Source organism: Solanum pennellii, chromosome 3, assembly GCF_001406875.1.
Source record: "Solanum pennellii chromosome 3, SPENNV200".
Classification (NCBI taxonomy): Eukaryota; Viridiplantae; Streptophyta; class Magnoliopsida; order Solanales; family Solanaceae; genus Solanum; species Solanum pennellii.
The window spans coordinates 65,908,957-65,929,903 of record NC_028639.1 but is presented as its reverse complement, the minus strand read 5'-3'; the positions used below and the strand labels follow the sequence as shown (position 1 = coordinate 65,929,903).

Sequence of the window (20,947 nt, the reverse complement as noted above, 5' to 3'; positions counted from 1 at the left end):
CAAAAGAGAAATTTGATGTTCTTACTAATTTCATCGAACAAATTAAAGATGAACTAGAGAAATGTTCTTACTAATTCCATCTAACAAATCAAAGATGGACTAGAGAAATGAAAGGTTGACTGTGAGGAAAATGAGCTTCATTTGATGAGTTGCATGAATAAAATTGTAGAAGAAAATTTATTAATGGAAAAAGAAATCAACAGGCTGTAAAATTTAATACTTATTACAAAGAACAATTTATTATTCACATATAATACAAATTTTAATGATGGATAATACATTCTTCACACATTTTAATACATTTATAATACAATGTGTCAAATTTTTACCAAATAAACATAATATGTTTCAAAAAACAATTATAATTCATATATATTGCATACATAATTCACCTTTAATTCATATTGCAGATTTTACATAATGTTGCTATAAATGGTAATAAATAAAAAGTATCGCTAAAATCAGTAATTATTATTAAAATGTACCAATTTATGTAATTTTTCCTTAGTTATAATAATGCAATATATATGATGTCTATGTGGACACATATATACCTTTAAAATACATTATTAAATAGTGCAAAGGTAAAAAGTTCTTTTTCAAAATTTGATATTGTTACAACAATTTCGATTAAAATTCAAATATTATAATATCACTTATCAACAATTTATATAATAAAAACCCCTAGAAAAGTAAGGTATGAACTAAATGTACAATTAAAAAGTACAATAAAAGATAAAATAAAATTCGTAAAATCATAAATAAAAAAAACAAAAAATTTAAAATCTTAAATCATGCAATCATATCGAATCATTTATACATTAAATGATATCTTTTCATCGTCATCTAATAATAAAAGGTGTCCAATAAGGCAATAATAAGTCGGTTGTAGTAAGAATTGGCGCACGTGGCTATATAGTGTGGACCCACTTTTGCCGCGTCACGGAATTGCGACGGCGTTTCATATACACGTTAATATACTCGCTGATATGAGACTATAGGTCACTTGCTTATTCATTGTCTTCTGCTTCATGGAATTTAATTTATCTTTGATCAATTCTATATAGCTATAAACTTATCATGATTAAATAATTTTTTTTTGATATTATATTATTTTTATATATATTTTAAAAAAACAATAATTCTTTTAGTTTACTTTAGAGATATCTTTTGAATTTTATAAAAATTCATTTACACTTTTTTGTTATATATATTTTTCATCCTTAATTACTTGTTCATTTTTTTTCTAATTGTTTCTAATTACTTGTTCATTTTGACAAATTAAGAAAGAATATTTTTTTATTAACCTATTACACCATCAATTAATTATTTAAAAAAATAAATAACTTCTTAAAATTCTTAAGTTTTTTAGTTCATAATTAATAGGGTTTAAATAATAAACTCACTATGTCAATCATTATTTTCTTAACAGGTGTATTAATTAAAGAATGGTCAACAATTAGGAGCAGAGGGAATATAATTTTTGTTATATATATACATTTTTTATAAGGTAACAACCAAAGTCTGTTTTCCTTTTTTATATAATAAGTGAAATTTATGTTCAAAATTTAAATTATTTTTGAGTGAATTTTTTAAATTATGTAGTACCTATGTTACTTAAATTTGTCCACTATTTAAAATGTAGAATTTTCAATTAATTGTCATTTTTGATATATTAAAAAAATGATAGTTATTTAAGTTCATTTTCTACTTTCAGCATTGGTTGTTTATTCACTAAATCATTTTCAGAGATTTAATACTAAAAACTAATTGGTAAAGATAGTATAGAAAAAATAGTCATGTTAAATTTGAATGTATAAGGTAAAAATGATGTTATGGAGTATTAAATTGGTGAAATTCAAAGGTCAATTTTTTTCCTCGTCAAAAAAGGTCTAACACATATAATTAAAATTTAAGGAATTTATAAGTTTTTGTATTTCAAAATTGAGAAATAATTAAAATATCAAATAAATTGCTAAATTTGTTGTTATTTTGATAAATCAATGGTTAAAAATGTTCGATTCACTCTGTTTATTTGGATACACTAAATATGTTATTTTGATGATTTATGAATTTTATATTTTGAATTTTGTTTTGTTTGAAATAAATTTGGATGTTAACTTGTTTGTGTTAAAATTTGATGACAAAAAAAAAAAAAATCACAGAAACATTCAAATACATGAATATAATACTGATTAATTTTAAATATATTTTAGCTCTACAACAGGTATAAAATTTTTAAACACATGTAATTTTGATTATTAAAGTTGTATTCTTTTACATACAATTCACTTTAAAAAAAAGGTCTGAGATTAGCCTTTGGGGGCCAAGCAAAACTTCAACAAAAAATGACTAAAATCTGTCGATAATAATTCACAACATTAATAAAAAATATTCAAAATTGATCTACACATTTTTTATAAAGTCACATATTAGATATAATTTTTTAATTTTAGTCTCGTATATCTAACATAATTTTACAAAAAAAAGAAGCTAGTAAAATTTTTAAAAGCAATTGAAAGATAAATATTGATTTTAAAATTGGATGTTTATGCGCTTAGTCCATTTAGTAATCCACACAAGCTCAACGTAAATAATTAGATCCATTTGTCCACACTATTTTGATTCAATCTTCACCTTTAAAGACGGGATAAATTAAAAATTAATAATATCTTTCTATTCGAGCAATAATTTTTGTTCCAGATCAATACAAACAAGTTATAATTAACTTTAGATTTAAATTTAATTTGATTTTTTTATTTTTTAACAAATATAAATTATTAATAATTTAACTCTAACAATTATATGATTCAGATTATCATGAATCAACAAAATAAGTAACGTTTATTTAATTATAAATACATATATACCATGTCATAATTTAATCAAAAAGAGAGATATTTTAAATTGTAAATTAAAATTTTTATGCTTCAATAAATGTTGATGAAAAATTAAAACCCAATAATTATTATTTAGGAAAATTATATAATGAAAATACTAAAAAAGGACATTATTTTAAACCATTTTTAAAGAGCATTTATTTTTCACCTTTTCCCATTTATTAAAATTAATATTATGGCAAGTGCAACACATTTTCCACGGGAGCGCGTGACTTGTATTCTTAATTAGTTGTTAATTAATCAGTGCCGCGTAAGATTAAATAAATTAACCAAACTGGAAAACATAATTTTACAGATCTGAAAAGTGTCTAACAACAAATCAGAGCCGTCAGATCTGAATCGTACGGCCTGAAAGATATAAATTAGGAAAACCGTCAGATCAATTAAGGACCTGCAATATACGGTCGAGATTAGCTAATGAGCGGCGGGCTTGGCTGCAAAACAGCCTTTAAGTAGACGGTGGCAATCAAAAAGATAGAGACCCAACAAAGACAATATCGTAAGTATTCTCTTTCTCTCTCTTCATTTCATCTCTTTCTCTCTCTAGCTTTACCTCAAATGTTGTGTACTTTTTATATATATATATATATAGTTTAATTATATCTCAGTATAATTTTTTTTAGCGGTGAAGAGGGTTTTTTGTTCTAGGGTTTGGTTTTGTTCCTTGATTTGGGGTCGTGGGTCTGACCCGAACCGATAAGATCTCAACCCTATTTGGTTTTGGTTATCTGCTTGAGGGAGATCCAGGTTTCTATTTTAGTTCAACCATTGTAGGTTTTTAATTATAAAGGTAGGATCTTTTTTAGTTTTTAATTTTTTTAATTTATCTAGGGTTTGTTTAAGGGGATTTGATTTGAGGTTAGGGTTTGTATCTGAATGTGGAGGATATGATTTGAGGTTATAAAGGTAGGATCTTTTTTGATTTTTTTAATCTAGGGTTTGTTTCTGGTTGAAGATAATTTGATTGGAGGTTAGGGTTTGTATAAATCTGTTATTCTTTTACTTCTTCCACAATTTGTTTGTTGAATTCATAATCCAGAATAAATCAGACTTTTTTTTGATTGAGTTTTAACGGAAAATTTAATAGATTGAACGAAGGGGGAAAACGATGAATTGATTGAACTCTGCATTGAGAGGAATGGTGGAAGTTGTCATATACCGGTGCTATTGAAATCTTTGATAATTGTTGACCTGGCGAGGTCTATTTGATATATAGTTGTTGTTGACCTAGCAAGGTATAGTGTAATTTGAGCGGATTAAATGTTGAAAAGAAATATCTGATATGTACAGAATTGGGGAGGTATTCTCATGGCACCTACTGTTCCAATAGATTACATTGGACAGAGAGAATCAAGGAAGTTCTTTAAAAAGGATTCAGTTGATATGATGGGAAAGTCACGCAAGGGTTTTAAAGGTTACTTGCCTGGAATTGTGCCCGATTATCGTAATGCTGTTGAGACAATGGCAGAATCCGAAGGTTTTGGGAGCTCCGGACGCGTTGATACTGAAAGGACTGCATCGGAGGACTCTTGCGCACCTAAAAGAAAATCCATTTGTTTGAATGCTGATGGTCATGACCAATTTGGTGCACCTATTCAATCAATGTCGTTGTCCAGTATGTCATCCTCTGAAAAAAAAGTGTTGGGAATTAGGTTGAAGAATGAACTTGAACTAGTCAGGGGACTGCAGAAGAAAATTGCTTCTGTCGGCTCTAATATTGGGGTTCTTTCACCTGCTAGCGATATTCAAAATTGCACCAATGGGCAGAGGAGATCAGGATCAGAGATATCTCAGCGATATATGGCTGAAGCAGTGATTCCTCCTGGGAAGAAAAAGCCTGCCCCAGGGAGAAATGGGCCTCTTACTAAGGGTCCCGGAGCTAAGAGGCCTAAGACGATGCAACAGGCCATACCTTCAGATACAAGCATGGTCATGTTTATGAAACAGTGTGAGACAGTGCTAAGCAGACTGATGTCACATCAGCATGGGTGGGTCTTCAATCATCCAGTTGATGTCGTAAAGTTAAAAATCCCCGACTACTTCACTGTTATTAAGCAACCAATGGATCTAGGGACCATCAGGTCAAAGTTGCATTCGGGAGAATATTCAAGCCCTTTGCAGTTTGCTGCTGATGTGCGGCTAACTTTTAAAAATGCAATGACATACAATCCGCCAGGAAATGATGTTCATATCATGGCTCAAACACTAAGTAAATTTTTTGAGGTTAGGTGGAAACCAATAGAAAAAAAGATACCTGTTATTGAAGAGGAACCTTTACCTTCTAAGTCGAGTGTTATCATAGAAACTGAGACTGATACTCCTCCAGCAATGCCGCCTTCGAAGAAGAAGAAAATTGCTCCATTGGAGAACAGGGTTAAACCAGAACCCGTAAAGCGAGTCATGAGTGACGTTGAAAAACATAAACTCACTGCTGAGCTTGAGGATTTACTTACTGAATTACCTGAAAATATAATTGATTTCTTGAAAGAAAAAAGCTCCAACGGAAATCAAGTCAGTGAAGATGAGATCGAGATTGATCTTGATGTTCTTCATGACGATATCTTGTATGAGCTACGGAAGCTTTTGGATGATTATCTACTGGAGAAACAGAAAAATCAGGCTAAAGGTGAACCCTGTGAGATGGAGGTAAATATCAGCATGTGGATACTTAGAGTGTTGCTTCAGATGCTATGTAACATTAGTTCTCTTTGTAAGCAAATTCTGATGTCATGTTCTTTACTGTTCTACAGCTTCACAATGAGTCTGGATTCAGTAATTCATCCATGCAGCCATGCAAAGGTGACTTTGATCAGTAGATGTGGAGGATTTGAGCTTTGACTTTATGTAGTGTGGTTGTTGAAGTTTCTAGTTTCTTATTCCTTTTTTCTTTTTTCTGTGTTTCCGTCCTTCATACAGGAAATGATCCGGCAGATGAGGAAGTGGATATCGGTGGGAATGATCCACCTGTTTCAAGCTTCCCTCCTGTGGAGATAGAGAAGGATAGAGCTCGCAGGAGCAATAAATGCAGTAGTTCAAGTAGTTCGAGTAGTGGTTCTGGCTCTTCATCTAGTGGTTGGTGCTATTAAGAATGTCTTACCTTACTTGCCTTTTTCTTGCATGCTTACTATAAATTTAATTATGGTAAATAATAAAGAATTTACTTGTTCCTTTTATTCATATACATGCTCACTGCCTCGTTGCATAATGGGACATCCGAGAAGAGAAGTCTTTCGCTATTACCTTGTTATTTTACTTGTTTGTGCATTTCCTGTAGCTCTTTGCATGTGTAATATACCTGATATCCCCTAATCAATTATTCATTTCTTGAACTAGAATTTTTTTCATGGGTCAGTTTAGGGGTTTGAAATTCAGATGCTTTTAGCTGGTTGTGTATGTTAAAAACTCAATACGATTAGATTTCAAACTGGTTATCAGATGTACAATCACTTTAGTATCTTACAATTGCCTCCCACCTTAATTTGGTGTAGATACTAATGGTCTTGAGTTTTTCTAGATGCCTACATGCTGATCTGTTTGTGCATAGAATTGTGTTAGCAGCAAAATAGTAGACCCTATCCTGCTTTTCCACCTTCATCAAACCTAGCATTGCCTCCATATGAACACCGACACTATTGATACCATTCTATTCTGACATTTTAAAAGATAATTTAGCACTATTTTCAGAAATTGTCTCAAGCTCCAATTTATTGATCATGTTTACCCACTGTATGGTCTGTATCAAAAATGTATTTCTCTGTAGCTGTTATTTAGAAATGCCTTCACAATTGCTAAGCTGAGGATACCTTTCTTCATTTCTTAACAAGAAAAGGTTAACTGCGTAGATTCCTCACTATCACTTTGCAGTTCCTGTTTCCCTTGTTTTTTTAATGTTCTGTAGTACTTGGGGTATCGGAAAGATGGTTGATTTGTCGATATTCAAATATCCAAGATATTCAAATATCCAAGATAGGGCTCAAAATGTCCGCAGGAATTCGAGGATGGGGTGATGCCGTGGCAGGAACTTTTGGTGGGAAAATGAACAACCTATAGAAGATTAGGATGTTAAATTTTTTTATTAAGAACTCATCAAATACATGTTTATGTTGGCTTTACTCGAAAGGAGGTTAATCTCTTTTTGCTTATAGCAGTATTTTATAGAAACCTTCATCTATTTGCAGGATGTTTTCACAATTCTGAATTAGAATTTAATCAAGGTGTTGTAACTCAAATAAGAAAGAATAAAAAGAAATACACATGGAGAGAAAAAACCGGTTTGCTCTCTCTCGTTTGGGGTAGCAACTTATTTCAAGTTCTGGAAAGAAGTTTGTTTTACATCTTGCTCATCAGTTTTGAACTCTACCACTTGAATGATTCCCATGTGAAGTTTAGAAACTTTGCGCTCCTGCTAGCTCTTTTGTGTTGTCAAGCCTTTTCGTGAACTAGAAATTGAACTGGACGTTGGCACTTTTGACAATTTGAGACTGAAGGACCTTGCTTAGTCTGATAGTTAGTAGACCAGGGAAAATCTAGGATTTGTCCTGGCTAGGTAATTGAAACTTCTTACGATTTTTTCCCGTGGGCTAGCAAATTAGAAACTTTTAACTTGATATTATTTTGGTATGAATTAGGTATGGATTATTTTTTCTTGTTTTTTTCTGTGTTTTTGCTGGTTGGGGGTGGGGATTTTGGTGACTCCCTGTTACATAAGTCTGGCTGAACTAGATATATGTCTGACATTATAGTAAGTTAGAGCTCGTTAACATGTTATAAGAATGACAGTGAGTCTTGTTGGTCTTTGAAATCACATTAGCAGTATTGGCTAATTATCTGCCATAACTTTTTTCACTGTCAATTACTATGGATATAAAGTGTTTGCTGGAACTTGGATGTTTGGTAGTTCATTATCAAAAAAAAGTTGGATGTTTGATAGCTCATTATCTAAAAAAGTTGGATGTTTGATAGCTCATTATCAAAAAAAAGTTGGATGTCTGATAGCTTTCTGTCTTCAAAATTTATTGAGCCACAACTTGGCAGATGTAGATCTATAAAGAGATTGGTACTGAGTGATTTTTTCCGGCTGAAGAACTTGGAGTAGAAGTATATTGCCTTTCAATACTCAATAGGCACTTTTCAGAAAATACATTATGGTTTGCTTGCTTGGAAGTGACTTTATTTAAAACTGAAAAAGGAATTAATGTGAAAAAATAACTTTCTTCTTTACTCTGACGACATCGCAATTTTTCACTGTGCTTTCTGTTCATCTTTGGCAATGAAAGCCCGACCCTTGAATCTCCCACCTCATACTTCCATTGGCAATAATGCCATTGTTTCTGGATCTTCTATTCTGAAATTGTTGTGTATGTACTTCCTATGGTAACAAATTTGTTTATGTGCTCAGACGTGTACGTTGCTGGATAGTACCCGTGTCATATTCCAACCTTATTGCCTGTTGCTCGTTATTTGCTTGTTTCCACATTTCTCTTATTTTGGGAGGATATAGCATTGTAGTAACAAGTGAGATGTGTTACTTGTCTAACATTTGCTTATCCTAAAAAAAGTTGCTCTGTCCAGCAATTGGCGAGATTTTTTCAAATACCTGTATTAATTGAGAGAATTAGGTCGATTAGCCCTTTTAACTTGCTTGTTATAGGAGGGGCTTGCATTGAGTTGAAAGTTCAGCAATTCTTATTTGTCGGGAATGATTATGCTTTTGCTTTTGTATGTAGGATGTCTGGACTGTTGGATAGTTAATATTTTCTTTGCTGCCATATTTACTGTGAAGTTAAGGTGCTATGTCTATATACTTGCTAAAATTGTTATCTCTTTTTCTTTCTCAGGTACAGATTCTGGAAGCTCATCTGGTGGTGAATCGGATGTTGATAAAGATTCAGTTGTTCAGAAGGTGTGGATATTGTCGTCTGATTTTATAAGTTATTTGGTTCTCTTCTGGATTATTGTTATTTTGAGTGATGACTTCTATTGCCTTCTAAAATGATTTTGTTCTTCCACAGGCAACAGCGGCTTCTGGGGCGAGATTGGAGCAAGAAGATGAGCTTGACCTTCCAGAAACTACAGGTTGTCAACCTGTGGAATCAAATGACATGATTTTCATTACTGCTTTCTTTCTGTAAATCTGTGGGTGGTGGGAAGATTTAATAGCTTTATTGGTCAGTATGTGTGTGTGCTGATATAGTGTTTGTGTACTACAGATCCGTTGGCTGGCCAAACAGTGCTGACTTCTCAGCAGAACTCCAATTTTGCTGAGCCCGATGATCATCGAGAGGGTAAGCAATGGTAATAGATGAAGAAAATGTCTGCTACTAGTTTTGCAGCAATCATCTCACTCATCATGTACTGTAACCTTTTAGAGGAGAGTGCTGAACCTGAGAGGCAAGTCTCTCCTGAGAAGCTTTACCGTGCAGCTTTGTTAAGAGGTCGATTTGCGGATATCATACTAAAAGCTCAGGAGAAGAGCATTGAAAAGGTAAGCCAAACATTAGCTGGTGTTTTCTTGCGTTAAGTTGATTTTTTAGTTCCAATCATCCAGGTGTACTAGTGTTTTTTGCTTAACTAGTCTTCTTAAATTTTAGGGTGAAGTGCGGGATCCAGAAAAGCTAAAGCTTGAGAGAGAGGAGTTTGAAAGGCGTAGGCGAGAAGGTTTGTGTTTTCTGTTGTTGAAACCACCTCTTTATTTGTTTATCGGCTTATTCAGAGAAAACACTTTGGGTTTTGTCTCTTGTGATTAGCATGTGCTGAATTTCTCAATTGTATCTCTGAAAACCACTACATTATTTGTTATCTGCTTACTCAGAGAAAGCTCGGTTGCAAGCTGAAGCTAAGGCTGCCGAAGAGGCTCGTAAAAGAGCTGAGGCAGAAGCTGCTGCAGAAGCCAAAAGGAAACGAGAACTTGAAAGAGAAGCTGCCCGTCAGGCACTCCAGAAGGTAAAAGACGTATATATGGGTTTACATTTATTGAGATTTATCTTTACTTTATAACTCTTAATTTATGTGTTAGCAGATGGAGAAGACCGTTGAAATCAATGAGAACAGTCGATTCATGGAAGATCTGGAATTGTTCAGAGCTGCTCCAGCTGAACAGCTAGAGAGCTTCATTGATGAGACTAGTCCTGGTCATTCTGAGAATATTCTTGGGAGTTTCAAATTTAAGGCAAGTAGTAATCCGTTGGAGCAACTTGGATTATATATGAAGGAAGAAGATGAAGATGAAGAGGAGGAAGAAGAAGCCGAACCACATAGCATCCCTGACGTATCGAATGATCCAGAGGAAGGAGAGATTGATTGACATCTCTTTATTACTTTGGCCGATCGTCAAGTTGATGAGGGTGATTTTATCGTCCCAGGGTGGACTGGGGAAAAAAAAAGTTTAGTGGCGATAAACAGAGAAGTCATGAGTGATCTTAAGTTGATGCAAGTGTCCCCCAGCTAGGATGCTTCAGTAGAGACCTGGTTGGCGGGTCTGACCATGATAGTCAGTCGGTCATCTTATATTGTTATTTGAAATTCTTTTGCTCGTGTATAAGTTGGTTGTCTGCTTGGGAGTGGATAAAGGTTAGGTAAAAACAGTTTTGTTACGTAGTTTAGTACTAGATTGCTGTAAAAGGAAAAAATTGATGCTAGAAGGTGCGTTGGCTTTTCTGTCCCCAATTGTTGGTGTTCTGGTTCTTCCTCTCTACCCTGAAATAAGTGGCAATATTCCTATGTTAACTGGACAAAACTAATGATGAAAACCTAATAGCTCATTACAAAATTATAGGCTGCTGATTTTCCTCTACCAACATAACTGATCAGCCTTTTCAGTGCAATCCACCTCATGGGAATGCTGAAAGTTTCTACATAGCCGTTCCATTATCGACCTGTCTAGTAATATAACTGGCTGCAGGGCTGAATCCAGCAACTTCTTCTGGTTGGCCATATCGTCCTGTCATCACAATAAAATTTGTCAATATTTGCAGTGCCTAAAGTACAAATTGATGACTTACTGTTCATAGTCAATCAGGAATGACGCATCGTTCAACAATTAACAAGAGTAGCAAATTTATACATCACAAAACAAATTTTCTACTCTCATTTGATCATTTAAGTATCTCAGTTTGTCAGTGTATCTCAATGATGCCCCAACTTTTCAATCAACAAAATACCAATAGTTTAAAAGGACTCCAAAATCCTTTTGCTGGCTGTTCGTGTAAATAAACAGTTAAAATAATACTTCATACGCTGGATGGAAGTGTAAGGCAGAGAAAATATCCTATTCTGGATGTATTAAGATCTTGCAATAAATGCAGGGAATTGGATTTTTACTCTTGTTCAACTTGGGATTCTTTGATGGCATCTGCTAAAGAGTATGGAGTTTTTCCAGATATTTGGTGAGGAGTAACTCTAAAACAAGAAATTCTTGCAAGTTGAAGCATCACCCACCTTTGGCGAGTTTCTCAACTTGCAAGAGCTTCTCCCAAAAAATATGTTTGAATAATTTTTGCAAAGGAGTAACTCTAAAACAAGAAATTCTTGCAAGTTGAAGCATCACCCACTTGGCGAGTTTCTCAACTTGCAAGAGCTTCTCCCAAAAAATATGTTTGAATAATTTTTGCAAACATCTCAAAAAATCTCCAACACTCCTGCAGGTGCCACACTATTAGATGTGTCAAATGTTGATTTCTATACGTTTCCATATTTGACGTGCAGGAGAGTGCCACATATTAGATAAAGTTGTCAATCATATAGTCTAAGAATATTAGCCCTGACCTAATGGGATGCTTGCCAAAATTTCCTTCTCAATGTCTTCACTTTGCTTGGAAGTCATATCTGATGCAATGAATTAAGGGGCCACAGCATTAACCTGATGAAAACAAAGATTGTTGTAAATAAATTGTCAAACGTCATAAAAAGTCAGTAGCTTCTCCTTGTTGAGAAGAATTAATTCCTTTGTAGTTTACACTCCAAAGATAGAAAGAAAGGACGGGGGGCAACCATGCATGGTAGACCCTGTTGCTTTTCGACACTTTTGGTTAACCTAATCACTCCTGCTTTTGCCGCACTATAGTTGGGCATTGCCAACTAAACCAACAACAGATGATATGTTGAATATTCTCCCCCTACAAAAATTTAGATGAGTCTTCTCAATAAAATTCTAGAGTACATGAAACAATAAAATAATGCATTGATGGTTTATATAAGTAAATGCAGCTTCAAATTGACTGAAAAGTCACCATTCAAACTGCGGGTGGTAATTTATGAATCAGTTAGCTAAATATTTAGCCTCGTCTCTATATCATATTTTGATGAATTGCAATAGGAAGGGGCTAAACATTTTACCTTTTTCTTTCTCATCATAATTTTAGCAGCACCTTGCAACAAGGAAAAAGATCTCTTGGAAAAATGTTTTCTTTGAAAAAGACTCAGGTTCTGGTTGAATTAAGAACGCAACAACTGTATAGACCTGTGTGCAGAGGAATACTCCAGTAAGATTCAAATCAATACCCTTATGCCACTGAGATTTCTTCATTCTCATCAACAAAGTATCAGGCGTTATGCCTGAAAAGAAAACCAAGACAACTACTGAGCCGTATTTTTGAGATAAACTAAACACGAGACAGTATGACTGTTGTCAACCTGCATTATACGTTAAGATATCAACTGTTCCTCATTGAACCACCTCCATACATGAGCCTTATAAGGTGAAATTATCTGGAAACGACTACACTAAGGTACATTTAAAATAAATTTCACCAGGAAAGGAGTTTGCTTACGGTATACATCATTTGATTCTACATCTTCTTCTTTTGAAACATCACCACCAAAAGTAATCGCTTGGCCACCACATGATTCAATCTGCCAACAAAATAGGAAATTAAATTAATTTAGGGAAGATGTCAAACGGCCGACAGGATGAACCTTATAGCTGTTATCAGATTGCTGGTGAAACAAGTACTCCATGAGATGGTGTTTATCACTAAATGATAGGATCAGAAAGTTAAACTATTTTACTGTTTTTACACATGAAATAGAAACTTACCCTTGCAAAGTTCGATAAGCATCAGCTAACACAGAGAAATGCAACCTCAGGGAGCAAGGGGAATTTGTTGATTGAATTAGTTCTTGATTATGTACCACTAACAACGCTAATCTATTCTACCTATCCAATGCAACCCCGGCAATTTTAGGAGCATGACATTCAATCTTTTACTTTATGAAGGCAAATTGGTAAGGAAAGGTACTTTCATATGGTAAGGAGAACCTAAGTCACAGTATAATAGCATTTGGGGGTGGGTCAGTGGCTGATTGGGACTGAAGATACTAGAGTCGTTTGACACTCCTGGTAAGCTTTCTTCATTTGTCAAACAAGCAGTAACCATTACTATCATTACTCATAAACTAAAAAGTAGTCCTGCAATTTTTAGTAGCATCAGCTAATAAATACAACATGACAACATTCTGGCTGCACAAATTAAACAAAACATCATTGGCTTAACTGGTCACCAGATATCTTCACATGACTTTGGAATAAAAAGGAGTAACCAGTACAAGTGCTCCAAAAGGGTAATTTCACAACACTATTGATTTTGGAATATGAACATCAGATTAGTTGCTAGCAATTTTCTCATGACAACAATTCTGAATTTTATCTGAAAAAAACAGAGAACAGAATTACTTTGTCGATGGCTTACCAGTTTCTGGAGTTATAGGAGACCTTGCTCTTCACTTCAGAAGATGTATAACTGATCTATTCTTTTAAGGCATCCAAGTATGTATGATGTATTTTCCATAAGACCTATAGAAGTCCAAACAAGAATTTCTTAAATTTCTGCAATTTCAGAAGTATTACTATTTACTACTTCGGTTTTATGCTTTCTAGCAAACAATGTTTACTTGCTATCCAACTATCATGAGCTCATATCATAGTTGTGGAAATGAATATATACAAGGAACAACAGTGGGTAGAACATGTTGGAAGGACTCACACTTGACTGGAGTCTTCTCATTTTAAATATAACAATCTCGGGTAGTTCTAAGTGACATAAGGCATCATTTTCAGTTGTTGGCAGGAAAACAGCACAAACGTTGCCACACCAAAAAATTTCCCCGGAAAACTTTTCGGAAACTTACTATCAAAAAGCTCCTTTAAGGCTATGTTGAGTAAAAATTAATTTAAATGAAATGGTTACTTTTACATGAATGCCCCTAATTTCCCATTCCGATGCTTTTACTCAAACCTGATGTGTGCAGCAATGATAAAATTGTGAAAGACACGTCAGAGGTTTGAGAAATGTGTTTGCTGAAAGTATCATAGGATGCAGGACAGCAGAGAACACTCGAGAAAGTGAGTAAGACAATCTAATTACAGGAATTTCTTAACTACAACATGGAATTGGACTTTATGGTTGATTAACTTAGATGGACGAATAGTAAGCATGATTTTCTACACAATGATTTCTTAGACCGACTCCTAGATTCCAAAATCTAAATTGATAAAGAACTGATTATAATTTACAATGGAACTGAGAAATAGTAAAAGATGCTGGACCATGGGTCTGTTAGCTGTGCCACATGCCTGATCTGTCAATCAACCAGAGGAGAAGACAAAGTAAAACGAAGATAGATAGATAGTAGTAAAAGACAACTGCATGACACAGCAAAGATGGTCATGTCCTGGGTGATAGCAGATGATCTTACTGTACTAAGATATGAATTGGAGCAAAGAAACTTGCTAAGGAAACATCTATAGTATTGATTGAATTCTCTGGCTTCATCAACCAAGATCAGATCAAATATCTCCTATGCTTCCCCAATGGATAAGATGTTGATATCCATGGAATGAGGAGAAATTATAGAACTCAAGTAAGCAAACCCTGACAAAATCGATATCAAATAACAATCCAATAATATACTAGATTGCTGTTGATGTATGAGGTACTGTTCCTTTCAGATTCAAACCTGTGACTACACCATGAGAACTTCAAAAAGATGGTCAAGAATTGTATGAAAGAGGTAGCAAACAGACCATGCTACAAGTTGGTGATAAGTGGAAATTACCATGTAACAATATCGAAAGTGATAAAATTCAACGTGAAGAATAGAAAGGTCAGCTGGGAAAGTTACTTGTAGCACAAGAAGTGATTATGAGATGAAGATCACCAGCACCTGGCTAAAAAGGAGATAACAATGGCCAATGTTTACAGGGGATACAACCGTATGAGAAAAAAATCAATGGATGGCCATGAATTTCCAGCGAAGAGGGGATTAGAGAAGACATAACCCAGTGCTACCATAAGTTGTACCCTAAGATGAAGAATTGAAGACCACACTATTAAACAGAACTCCTTTCTCAAAGAATCAAAGATGAGAGGGAAAGATGAAGATTAATTGCTGAGACATTGTAGAGCAACTTCAGAGCCTTGGGAAATGGTACCCTCATTACTGACATTTATTAGGCACTCACAAAGAGAATGCTAGACATCAAAGCAAGCGGGACACCTTTTTTGAATTATATGGAAAGGAAAGGCCTAGAGGATGCTTCAAGACAGGGAGACCAAGTGCAGTCTACACAAACAGTTGTTCCTTTTTTTTTTTTTAAAAAAAAAGATATTACCATCAAGGAAAATTACATAATGATATTTCAGTTATCAAAACTAGAACAATAAATAACAGTAGGCTTTCTGAAAAGACTAACCATCATTTTAATTTGTGTTGCGCAGCTGCACTTCTGCAGCCATATACTGCTAATGTTACCATTTCTAAGTCACCTACCAGAAATGCTTTGAAAACTAGATCCCACATACATTCCAACTTTATGGTGTTACTGAAGTATTCTCTTTCCTTCTTCAGAGCATAGATTGGGTATAAGTATTGGGTTAAGAGGATGATATGAGTAGTATTTGTAATTGGAATGAGTTATTGAAGGAACCATAGAAATGGATCATTAAAATTGTCATTTTCGGAAAAGAGATGATGAATATTGATGGGTGGATATGGATATTGATGGGTGGATATGGATTAAAAATAAAGCGACTACACTCCATAAGACATTTAATGAATAGATTAGAGTTAAACACAAGAATCAATTTCCAATGGAGGAATATGTTTTTTTCTTTAAATTTTTGGGACTTAGGCTTTAGTATTGATAAATGCTCCTACATGTTTAAGTCTTGAATTATGTAAAAGCGTCTAGGGCTCTTATGCAATCTTTACAGTATTGTATGGCACATCATACTATCTATCTACAATGATGTCCATGAAGCGTTTGTATTAATATGATTCTTGGCATATTTCCGACTATAGCATTGTACTCCTTTCTCTTGATATTCATTGAATATATGAAATTTGCTACTTAATTAAGAAAAGCTAAAATGTCATGACATACAATGGAATATAATATCACAATTCTGCATTACCAATCCCGCCGGGGGAGCAACTTCTTGGATCTTCATGAATTACAGAAAATGAGTTTTAGCTACAAGTCATGATTTTGAAAAAATCACAATGTATTTATGCCTATCACTAAGTTGCGGAGACTCTTCACTTTTGTTGCCGCACCCTTGTCGACACGACATGGGTGAGGGGTGCGGGATACATGTGGGGTTCTATCAACCCACATCTGATACTTTGAACAGAGTTCATGAGGAATGACATACCTTTAATATTGTGGTCCTTTTCTCTTTTTTAGCTTTTCCTCTTGGTCAATAGTCGTTTTTTCATTCTTCAAGCCAGACTGAAAGAAGCTAAGAATTCAAGCGGTTGTGTTCCGACTTCCGATTGACAGTAGCAATGATCTGTGAGGAGAGGGGGCGGATCGAAGAGATTGCTCTGAAGAATTGATCTGAAACGTTGGTGTTCTTTTTCCTTTTTTTAGGGGAAGAACCAAAAAGCTTGAAAGAAGAAGTTGGGGGTGGGAAAGAAAATCTAGAAGATCTATCATAATTTAGGATATCTTTATAGGTCTATTTTATAATTTTGGATTTTTAGCCGAACCCCAACACCCGTATCCATATCTGGATCCGTAGCCCGAATCTTAAAATTTAGATTTTTCCGAATCCGACCCTCAGATTCGCATCCGGATCGGATACCCGTACCCGAGTCCGAGCGACTTAGTCTATCAGGTTAGGAGAGTAGATCATACTTCTTGGATCCTTGATGCATTACATATATCCTATCCGGCGAGGAGAGTACATCAAACTTTAGGATGATATCCCGATGCATTACATCATGGATTTCATATAGTCTATCTGGCGGGGAGAGTACGTCATGCTACAAGGATGGTATCTCGATGCATTGCATCACGATTGTTATGAGACTCTTATGTTATGGACATTGAGACTACGAATTAAAACAATGCTTATCACACTTTGATGATCATAATAAATCCAGTGGAACATAGATGGAAAGATTGGGCTATATTATAGTAACATTGCAATACATGCAGAAGACTGTGTATTGTTTCTAAAATTGATAATTTCTAATCTTGCCTTGAAAGATTTATGACTACTTTAAATGCTAGAGTGGATTAAAATGTATACACTATGTTTTGATATATTAAATTGCATAATTGATTTATATTTTTCTTGCACTCAATGTTATATTATGCATAGCTCTTGCCTCACCATGAGTTTCTTGGCTATGATCTATACTGAGTATTCCAATACTCAGGCAACATTGTGTTCATGATGTCAGGGTCATGTATTGGTAAGTATGACGGTCATGTGTGAGATAGGATTCCGTACATTCTCTACTTTTTTTAAAAAACCGTGGTGTACGGACCAGCTTGCGTGCATCTCGACTAATTCTACAAGATAACCCCCATCAACACCAGATACCTTGATGGAAAAAATTACCTGATACCAGGTGACAGGTATCTCGAGGAATTCGTTGAGTTACGTGCAAGCAGCATTGCACACCACAACTATTAAAAAAATAAAAGTTTGGTCGGTCCAATTGGCATGTATCAGGTGGCGGCCACGTCTCATCCTGTTTTGGGGTGTGGTAGAGATCCAACTTATAAAGTTCATTTTTGCTATCAAATGACATTTGTTTAATGTGGTCTATCAACTTGTATTCTCCCTAAAAGAAACAAAAAAGTAAAACAAGAAGTGATAATATGAACCATTCAGCACTAAGAATGGTGAAAAAGTGCTGGAATACTCTTTCAAACATCATTCTTAAGTCAAAAGTACAGTTCCATGTTCTCAACTTTCAACCACAAAAAGGAAATATATCACATGGAATTGGAGGAATTTAGTAAAATAACAAAAATCACAGCAGATGGAATTGGAGGAATTTAGTAAAATAACAAAATCACAGCAGATTTTGACTGAAAAAGAAACACACCTGTTTGGAAACTTCTTCCTCCTTTAAAGATCTTGCATAATTCACTAGGACCTAACAACAAAATATCAAGTGGGTGGGAAGAGTATGTGAGAGATTTCTCAGGTATACACATGGCGTAACATAAATTTTGATTTAAAGTATATTCTTTAAAGAGAACATATATCATAACATATAGCTCAGGCCTAAAGCATTGTTCAAGGTTTCTAAGGAAATTGGAACTCAGAGCATCATCCTATACGACCTTTAAAGACGAATAATGAGTCAAAATGGTGAACTTGGCTACGCCCTAGATTAAAATGTCTCACAAAAATGTGAAAGCAATGAAAAAGATAGACCAGAAAAAGGATATTCAAGCAAAAGGTTAACAATAACCATGAAATCATCCAAGTTGCACTCCAGATTACTTCATATCACTGCCAAAAAACAAATTTGGGGGCACAAAAAAAAATACAGATACTTCAAATACTTCCTTTTTGAGCTATTGCCCAAAAAATACAACTTAAGCAACCACCACTGTATCTAAAAAATGAAACTGCTCTTTACTATTTCTATTTATAAAAACTGATGCTGTTGAACAAGAAAATCACAGGGTTTCCTAGTTAACTTAGTTACAAATACGTGACGTATTAAAGAAAGCTTATCAGGCAATATAAGTTTCCTTTTCATTGTGGTAGTAAAAAGTCCTAATCTATCAAAATTGACAAATTTACTCACGAAATGAAGGCCAAACAGTCAACAATTATCTAATCCATAACAATGATCCAAACCATAAGGCTATTTTAACTAAATATAGACGAAGTATCTGAATGGATGACCTTACAACCAGATTTTCCCAAAGCCAAAGCAACAGCCCTCCCAATTCCTCTAGAAGCTCCTGTAATAACCACAACGGGAGGTTCCACATAAACTGTTTGCTCAGTAGTTTCCAACTGAGCTCTTACACCTGATCATATAACTACCCACGTTTTCCCTCAGCACATACAGAAAACAGTTTAAGCAGCGGATGATAAAATGGAGGGCTTGTAAAGTGATATACCTGAAAAGGCACGAGCAAAGGAAGATGAGCATCGGCATTTCAAGGAAACTGAAGGATAAGAGACAAGACGGAGATGCCACAGTTGACGGCGGACGCCGGATTTGGCGGTGGCGACGGAATTGAAGGCATTGAACGGAGATGAGATCAATGGGTGTTGTTTTAATTTGCATATTCTCCGATGAAATCAAGGGAAAATCCTCTGTTTACAACTAAGCTAATTTGGGGGGCTTTGTTAATTAATTACGTTACAATTATTTACAGAATCTTATGAATCATTAATTATGTGTAATGTTAAACCTAAAATAACAAAAATAATAGTAATGGATACAGAGTATTTGGTTTGGTTGAACCATAAAATTTATTTAAGATATAGATAAATTAATTAATTTACGTCATCCTTCGTATTAATAAAAATAAAATTTTAACAATAATATTTTAAATTACAAAGTTGTAAAATGATAAATGTATTATGATACATGTTTTTCTTTAATTTATTTTATTGTATAAAAATTAGACGTAAATACTTTTTAATTTGATTAAAGATAGTTTAACTTTGGATTAGCATTTACTCATATACGTGTGTTGTATGTATATTATTTTATTACAAATATTGTATCCGATAATTTATTAATTAACTAAAAAAAGAATCATCCATATTTTGATTATTTTGCCATAATGCTAAAATTGTACCCTTATCCTATTTATATCTTAGTAAGATCATATATAATCAAACTTAGAGAATTATTTCATCTTTCTAAATCTTTGGCATGCTTTTTATTTTATTTTATTTATGATTTCTTTCCAAAACACTTTATTTACACGTGATCAAATATATAAACGCATAATTTTTCAATTCATATCATAATGTATAAAATAATAGTCAATATTTTTACTCGTTTAAAATAATTTGACATTAGAAAAAATATATTTTTTAAAATTAATTCCATTTTGACAAAAATAGTAGTAGACAAAAAAATTGAATGTAATTCCAATTCTAAGTCCTTTCATGTTTTAAAGAAAAAGGATAAGAAAAAAATTTTAAATTTATGCCTCACCTCTTATCTTAATGTGAATTATCATTATTGTTTTCGTATTTTCTATCAAAATAATATTATTGTTATTAAAAATGAGTGTCTCTTGATTAAAGAAGCAACACAATCACTAGCATAAAGATAATTTAAGTAGATTATATATTTCTATAAGAGTGTAATTTATTTTTTGTTAAATATATGGGAAATATTTTTCATACTTCTCCAATTCAGCACTAGCATTTTTGCATTTTCTAATTAGTGTAAAACAATATATACCGATACTCTCCAAAAAAAAAATTATTAGTAGTAACGAAATATCCTTCATAATTTGATAAACATGAAATGAAATGATATAGTTTTGTTCCTTCATTGATTTTTTTGTTAAATCGACATTTAAGATCTAATTACAAGTAATAAAATCTTACACTTTACTGAAAAATAATAATTAAGTGATTTGCTCTAGTCAAATTTGATTTTGCGCTTCCTTTAAATATCAAACAATAGAATTACAGAATCTATTAATATTTTAAATTCATTTTTTAAAAAAAACATACACTGAATTTTCTCTTTGTTTCACAAAATCATATATAATTCAACTAAGGAAATAACTTATGTAAGGTAACATCTCAATTAATTTTAAT

The 20,947-nt window shown here is 33.7% G+C and overlaps 1 protein-coding gene and 1 long non-coding RNA gene across 7 annotated transcripts; one reads left to right on the top strand and one right to left on the bottom strand.

Moving 5' to 3' along the window:
* Positions 1 to 3,386: 3,386 nt before the first annotated feature.
* Positions 3,387 to 10,565, top strand: LOC107014539 (transcription factor GTE10). Its single transcript, XM_015214480.2, has 10 exons — positions 3,387 to 5,546; positions 5,651 to 5,699; positions 5,817 to 5,972; positions 8,738 to 8,802; positions 8,912 to 8,975; positions 9,110 to 9,184; positions 9,269 to 9,384; positions 9,491 to 9,557; positions 9,712 to 9,842; positions 9,919 to 10,565. The coding sequence occupies exons 1-10, from the start codon at positions 4,209 to 4,211 to the stop codon at positions 10,201 to 10,203; spliced, it is 2,346 nt and encodes a 781-aa protein (XP_015069966.1). The 5' UTR covers positions 3,387 to 4,208; the 3' UTR covers positions 10,204 to 10,565.
* Positions 10,529 to 19,602, bottom strand: LOC107014540. Of its 6 annotated transcripts, XR_001456241.2 has the most exons (9): positions 19,276 to 19,602; positions 19,055 to 19,194; positions 18,240 to 18,290; positions 13,586 to 13,689; positions 12,668 to 12,749; positions 12,234 to 12,452; positions 11,889 to 12,013; positions 11,664 to 11,757; positions 10,529 to 10,839 (listed from the first exon to the last, which is right to left on the bottom strand). It is a non-coding gene; the product is annotated as an uncharacterized LOC107014540 (long non-coding RNA). The 6 variants fall into 6 exon arrangements; XR_003577594.1 differs by having other exon boundaries at positions 11,664 to 12,013; XR_003577596.1 differs by having other exon boundaries at positions 11,664 to 12,013; positions 19,060 to 19,194.
* Between the last annotated feature and the right edge of the window lie 1,345 nt (positions 19,603 to 20,947).